The sequence below is a fragment of the Bombina bombina genome, chromosome 2 (assembly GCF_027579735.1).
Source record: "Bombina bombina isolate aBomBom1 chromosome 2, aBomBom1.pri, whole genome shotgun sequence".
NCBI lineage: Eukaryota > Metazoa > Chordata > Amphibia > Anura > Bombinatoridae > Bombina > Bombina bombina.
In genome coordinates this window covers 1304768432-1304776068 of record NC_069500.1, presented here as the reverse complement: position 1 = coordinate 1304776068, position 7637 = coordinate 1304768432, and the positions used below count along the sequence as shown (strand labels likewise).

Genomic DNA, 7637 nt, shown 5'->3' with positions numbered 1-7637 from the left:
CTCCGACGTAGGTTTCACCAATCACAGCTTGGCTTTTTCGAGGATCCTCGAAAAAGCCAAGCTGTGATTGGCGAAACGTACTTCGGAGTGTAGTGACGTCACAAAAGGGGCGTCAGTTCCTACAGTTCCTTGCCTTGAGGTCTTTACTATGTTTTTACTGATGGTCTGAATAAAAAAAAATGGGATTTGGTGCTGTGGTCACATCAATAGTAACCAAACACATATGTGGTGGTGTAATCCAGTTCAAGTTTTTTGGTCATCCGTAATTAGAGAAATAAAATGAGCATTAAATATTCAGTGTCCATTAAATCCATTGATATGGTTGTGGAATAAATCTCTACAAATAAAGTATAAACCGTCTCCAAACTTCTAAATCTAGAGTAATACAACTATTTAAAGATAGGTAATTGAAACATATACAGAAATGTCTGTTACATGGGACTATTATCTTCAGTTAGATATTAGATAAGAAACAATGACTGAAGATACAAATTATATGCGTCTCCAATGCCAATTGCATTACTTATTAATTCTCAATATAGCTGGATTTTGACAAACATTTTTTGGGGGGATTTTACTGCTTGCAAAGATGTACATGAACATGTGCTCTGATCTAAGCAATTGTTAAGTATAATGTTGCAGGGTCATTTAGATGCCATAATTTCCTAAATATGATGGAGGCACTCCAGTCTTGATGTATGAAATGTGAAAAGACGTTGTTTACAGCAAAAGCAGGCAAAATATCTGAATTTCACACTAGAGTATAAAAAAACAAAAGGTAAGTTATATACTGGGACCCAGTTTTAAGACTGGAATATGTTTTCTGCTTACACAGAAAGAAAATATTTGTTATAAAAATAATCCATTTCAGACAGATTTTTTTAGTTCAAAAAGACAAACACAAAACATTTGGTTGCAATATTTTAGATCTTTACATTTTTAAAAAAAAATAAGAAACAGAAATCACTGATCTATTTCACTTTCATTCTGCAAGGTCTTCATAGCCAACCCCCATAAAGACATGCTAGAGAAGAATGGGCCATCAGAACTTCTGTATAAAGTACTTGCTGATCGATTGCCTAAAGGTTCATTACAGTTATTTTCCAAAGTTGCTAAAGAGGATCGTATAAGAGAAATGTCAGATTGTAATGTTTCCTCAGTGACTGCAACGTCTACATCAGCAAATGTGTAACTTTGGGATGTATCTGACAAATTTGATTTGGAGACCTTTTCTCGAACCATATTTAGTTTTTCTTCAGCAGGTAACTCTTGTTGATGAACTAATGTATGCAGTTTGGAAAAAGATTGTGCCGTCCTCCCTTCAAACTCAGTCCTTGCATTTCCAACTGACTGACTAGATTCTGGAATCAAAGCAATAGAAACATCCGAAGTCAATGTATCAGAGTTTTGAGATTTGTCTAGCTCAGTGGGTGTAACTGCTTTAGAAAACTCGTCAGATGTATTCTGTCCATCTTCTACAAACTTACAGTGCATGTTCTTATGCCGTCTAAGAACAGCAGAACGAGAGAAGCTTTTATTGCATGTCTCACATGTGTAAGGCTTTTCCCCTGTATGAGTCCTCACATGCCTGCGTAAATCTCCAGAACCACCAAACCTTTTTCCTACAAAAGACATTGATATATACGTAAGTACAAATAAAAACAGGGTTGAACTAAGTATTAACTTGTTAAATGATAGAAATTTCAATACGGCACTCTACATTTTACTGTCTATAATTATCAAAGTATTTGATATATTTAAAGGAACACTAAAGTAAAAATTAAACTGTCACGATTCAGATAGAGCATGCATGCAGTTGTAACTTTCCAATTCACTTCCCTTATAAAAATGTAGAGCTGCAACAACTAATCATTTTAATCGATAATAATTGATTACGAAAATAGGTGTCAACGAATTTAATAATCCTTTAATTGGTTTGCAATTAGTTGGTCTGTGCACAGCACCAGCTGCTTCACTACAATGAGCTCCTGCACATGGTATTGTGTTTTATGGTTATGTCCTTAGCCTAAAGGACGTCTACAGACATTTTACTTTTTCAGGACAGTATAAGTTTACAACTACTCCTGGCTTATGTGCAACCCAGAAATAAAATAGGAGTCATCATTTGTATTGTTTATATAAAATCAGGTGATTTGGGACTGTGCTTTACATGATATAGTGCCGAGCTTGTTATTTACACCTAGCCCTAGATTGATGGGATTTGTTATTTGAATTGATGTCACTATTATCTGTTTGCACAATTATTAGCGGATCGCTTGCTATTGCTGATTATATGTACTGTATAGATACATGTGTAAGGCTTTGTCCTGTTATTGATATAAAGTCCTTAGCACTTTTGACTTTTTTTTTATTGTTTTTTTTTTTTTTACATTTTTAATAAATTGTGATATGTACCAGATTCAACCTCTATAAATATATATCTGTTATTTTTAGAGCAGACTAGATATTTTACCCTGACTTTAAAGCTGGTTATTTACCATTGCATATAGATATTCAAGATATTTTTTATGTTAGAATGAAGTCCAAGTTTACTATATTGAGATGCCGCTTGCCAAGGAGGAAAACACTTTGCATTGGAAAAGCTAACAAAGATAAATATCCAACTTTGGCAAAATTGGCAAAACCCTAATTATACATCTCAGACACCTCAACACCATCTGAGCGCCTCTTCTCTGCTGCAGGCAAAATAACAAAATGTTATAAACAGTGATAATCTACCTCTTTCTAGTTCTACCTCTTAAACAGTTTGTGGTTTTGTTTTGCTTAAAATCTGCTGCTTAAAAATTGGACAAACCGTTGTGTTAATGTAAAGTTTTAGTCTGAAGTTTATATTTGTAAAACTCAGTATGTGGATTTCATTTAAAATATAGGAAACAATTATTGATTCTTTTTTATCCGATTAGTCGATTAATCGAAAAAAATAATTGGCCGATTAATCGATTATGAAAATAATCGTTAGTTGCAGCCCTATAAAAATGTGCACAATCTTTGTATATGCACACTTTGAGACCCCAGCTTCTACTTGCACAAACATTTACAGAATATACATATATGAATTTTGAGATTGGCTGATGGGTGTCACATGGTGCAGGCGGAAGGAAAATTCAACTAAATTTGAAATTTGTCAGAAAAAACATAATTTATGCTTACCTGATAAATTTATTTCTCTTGCAATGTATCGAGTCCACAGATTCATCCATACTTGTGGGATATTCTGGCAAAGAGAGCACCCACAGCAGAGCTGTCTATATAGCTCCTCCCCCCCAGTCATTCGACCGAAGGCTAGGAAGAAAAAGGAGAAACTATAGGGTGCAGAGGTGACTGAAGTTTTTAAAATAAAAATATACTACCTGTCTTAAACAGACAGGGCGGGCCGTGGACTCGATACATCGCAAGAGAAAGAAATTTATCAGGTAAGCATAAATTCTGTTTTCTCTTGCAAGGTGCATCGAGTCCACGGATTCATCCATACTTGTGGGATACCAATATCAAAGCTTTAGGACACGGATGAAGGGAGGGACAAGACAGGTACCTTAAACGGAAGGCACCACTGCTTGTAAAACCTTTCTCCCAAAAAACATAATTTATGTAAGAACTTACCTGATAAATTCATTTCTTTCATATTAGCAAGAGTCCATGAGCTAGTGGCGTATGGGATACACATTCCTACCAGGAGGGGCAAAGTTTCTCAAACCTCAAAATGCCTATAAATACACCCCTCACCACACCCACAAATCAGTTTAACGAATAGCCAAGAAGTGGGGTGATAAGAAAAAAGTGTGAAAGCATAAAAAATAAGGAATTGGAATAATTGTGCTTTATACAAAAAAATCATAACCACCACAAAAAAGGGTGGGCCTCATGGACTCTTGCTAATATGAAAGAAATGAATTTATCAGGTAAGTTCTTACATAAATTATGTTTTCTTTCATGTAATTAGCAAGAGTCCATGAGCTAGTGACGTATGGGATAATGACTACCCAAGATGTGGATCTTTCCACGCAAGAGTCACTAGAGAGGGAGGGATAAAATAAAGACAGCCAATTCCTGCTGAAAATAATCCACACCCAAAATAAAGTTTAATGAAAACATAAGCAGAAGATTCAAACTGAAACAGCTGCCTGAAGTACTTTTCTACCAAAAACTGCTTCAGAAGAAGAAAACACATCAAAATGGTAGAATTTAGTAAAAGTATGCAAAGAGGACCAAGTTGCTGCTTTGCAAATCTGATCAACCGAAGCTTCATCCCTAAACGCCCAGGAAGTAGAAACTGACCTAGTAGAATGAGCTGTAATCCTTTGAGGCAGAGTTTTACCCGACTCGACATAGGCATGATGAATTAAAGATTTCAACCAAGATGCCAAAGAAATGGCAGACGCTTTCTGGCCTTTTCTAGAACCGGAAAAGATGACAAATAGACTAGAAGTCTTTCGGAAAGACTTAGTAGCTTCAACATAATATTTCAAAGCTCTAACAACATCCAAAGAATGCAATGATTTCTCCTTAGAATTCTTAGGATTAGGACATAATGAAGGAACCACAATTTCTCCACTAATGTTGTTAGAATTCACAACCTTAGGTAAAAATTCAAAAGAAGTTCGCAACACCGCCTTATCCTGATGAAAAATCAGAAAAGGAGACTCACAAGAAAGAGCAGATAATTCAGAGACTCTTCTGGCAGAAGAGATGGCCAAAAGGAACAAAACTTTCCAAGAAAGAAATTGAATGTCCAATGAATGCATGGGTTCAAAAGGAGGAGCTTGAAGAGCCCCCAGAACCAAATTCAAACTCCAAGGAGGAGAAATTGACTGAATGACAGGTTTTATACGAACCAAGTCTTGTACAAAACAATGAATATCAGGAAGATTAGCAATCTTTCTGTGAAAAAGAACAGAAAGAGCAGAGATTTGTCCTGTCAAGGAACTTGCGGACAAACCTTTATCTAAACCATCCTGAAGAAACTGTAAAATTCTCGGAATTCTAAAAGAATGCCAGGAAAAATGATGAGAAGACACCAAGAAATATAAGTCTTCCAGACTCTATAATATATCTCTCTAGATACAGATTTACGAGCCTGTAACATAGTATTAATCACAGAGTCAGAGAAACCTCTTTGACCAAGAATCAAGCGTTCAATCTCCATACCTTTAAATTTAAGGCTTTGAGATCCTGATGGAAAAAAGGACCTTGCGACAGAAGGTCTGGTCTTAACGGAAGAGTCCACAGTTGGCAAGAGGCCATCCGAACAAGATCCGTATACCAAAACCTGTGAGGCCATGCTGGAGCTACCAGCAGAACAAACGAGCATTCCTTCAGAATCTTGGAGATTACTCTTGGAAGAAGAACTAGAGGCGGAAAGATATAGGCAGGATGATACTTCCAAGGAAGTGATAATGCATTCACTGCCTCCGCCTGAGGATCCCGGGATCTGAACAGATACCTGGGAAGTTTCTTGTTTAGATGAGAAGCCATCAGATCTATTTCTGGAAGTTCCCACATTTGAACAATCTGAAGAAATACCTCTGGGTGAAGAGACCATTCACCCGGATGCAACGTTTGGCGACTGAGATAATCCGCTTCCCAATTGTCTATACCTGGGAAATGAACCGCAGAGATTAGACAGGAGCTGGATTCCGCCCAAACCAGAATTCGAGATACTTCTTTCATAGCCAGAGGACTGTGAGTCCCTCCTTGATGATTGATGTATGCCACAGTTGTGACATTGTCTGTCTGAAAACAAATGAACAACTCTCTCTTCAGAAGAGGCCAAGACTGAAGAGCTCTGAAAATTGCACGGAGTTCCAAAATATTGATCGGTAATCTCACCTCCTGAGATTCCCAAACCCCTTGTGCCGTCAGAGACCCCCACACAGCTCCCCAACCTGTAAGACTTGCATCTGTTGAAATTACAGTCCAGGTCGGAAGAACAAAAGAAGCCCCCTGAACTAAACGATGGTGATCTGTCCACCACGTCAGAGAGTGTCGTACAATCGGTTTTAAAGATATTAATTGAGATATCTTTGTGTAATCCCTGCACCATTGGTTCAGCATACAGAGCTGAAGAGGTCGCATGTGAAAACGAGCAAAGGAGATCGCGTCCGATGCAGCAGTCATAAGACCTAGAATTTCCATGCATAAGGCTACTGAAGGGAATGATTGTGACTGAAGGTTTCGACAAGCTGAAATCAATTTTAGAAGTCTCTTGTCTGTCAAAGACAGAGTCATGGACACTGAATCTATCTGGAAACCCAAAAAGGTTACCCTTGACTGAGGAATCAATGAACTTTTTAGTGAATTGATCCTCCAACCATGATCTTGAAGAAACAACACAAGTCGATTCGTATGAGATTCTGCTAAATGTGAAGACTGAGCAAGTACCAAGATATCGTCCAAATAAGGAAATACCAATACCCTGTTCTCTGATTACAGACAGAAGGGCACCGAGAACCTTTGTAAAAATTCTTGGAGCTGATGCTAGGCCAAACGGTAGAGCCACAAACTGGTAATGCTTGTCTAGGAAAGAGAATCTCAGAAACTGAAAGTGATCTGGATGAATCGGAATATGCAGATATGCATCCTGTAAATCTATTGTAGACATATAATGCCCTTGCTGAACAAAAGGCAGGATAGTCCTTACAGTACCATCTTGAATGTTGGTATCCTTACATAACGATTCAATATTGATAGATCCGGAACTGGTCTGAAGGATTTGACCTTCTTTGGTACAATGAAGAGATTGAATAAAAACCCCAGCCCCCTGTTCCAGAACTGTAACTGGCATAATTACTCCAGCCAACTCTAGATCTGAAACACATTTCAGAAATGCTTGAGCCTTCGCTGGGTTTACTGGGACACGGGAAAGAAAAAAATCTCTTTGCAGGAGGCCTTATCTAGAAGCCAATTCTGTACCCTTCTGAAACAATGTTCTGAAACCAGAGATTGTGAACGGAATTGATCCAAATTTCTTTGAAAAAACGTAATCTGCCCCATACCAGCTGAGCTGGAATGAGGGCCGCACCTTCATGTGGACTTAGGAGCTGGCTTTGGGTTTCTATAAGGCTTGGATATATTCCAAACTGGAGATGGTTTCCAAACTGATACCGCTCCTGAGGATGAAGGATCAGGCTTTTGTTCCTTGTTGTGATGAAAGGAACGAAAACGATTATTAGACCTAAATTTACCTTTAGATTTTTTATCCTGTGGTAAAAAAGTTCCCTTCCCTCCAGTAATCAGTTGAGATAAAAGAATCCAACTGAGAACCAAATAATTTATTACCCTGGAAAGAAAGGGATAGCAAAGTTGACTTAGAAGACATATCAGCATTCCAAGTTTTAAGCCATAAAGCTCTTCTAGCTAAAATAGCTAGAGACATATACCTGACATCAACTCTAATGATATCAAAGATGGCATCACAAATACAATTATTAGCATGTTATAGAAGAATAATAATGCTAAGAGAATTATGATCTGTTACTTGTTGCGCTAAAGCTTCTAACCAAAAAGTTGAAGCTGCAGCAACATCCGCTAAAGATATAGCAGGAGTAGAGACAGCCCCATCAACCTTAGGGATTTTGTCCCAAAACTCTAATCTGTCAGATGGCACAGGATATAATTGC

General features: G+C 37.7%; 1 protein-coding gene across 2 annotated transcripts in view; it reads right to left on the bottom strand.

The window, feature by feature from the left end:
- Positions 1 to 861: 861 nt before the first annotated feature.
- Positions 862 to 7637, bottom strand: part of ZBTB49 (zinc finger and BTB domain containing 49) — a 207681-nt gene continuing 200905 nt past the window's right edge. For both annotated transcript variants that reach the window (XM_053704144.1, XM_053704145.1), the window contains one exon: positions 862 to 1622. In XM_053704144.1, the coding sequence (XP_053560119.1) occupies positions 964 to 1622 (659 nt within the window). In that variant the 3' untranslated portion in view covers positions 862 to 963. The remainder of the gene's footprint in view (positions 1623 to 7637) is intronic.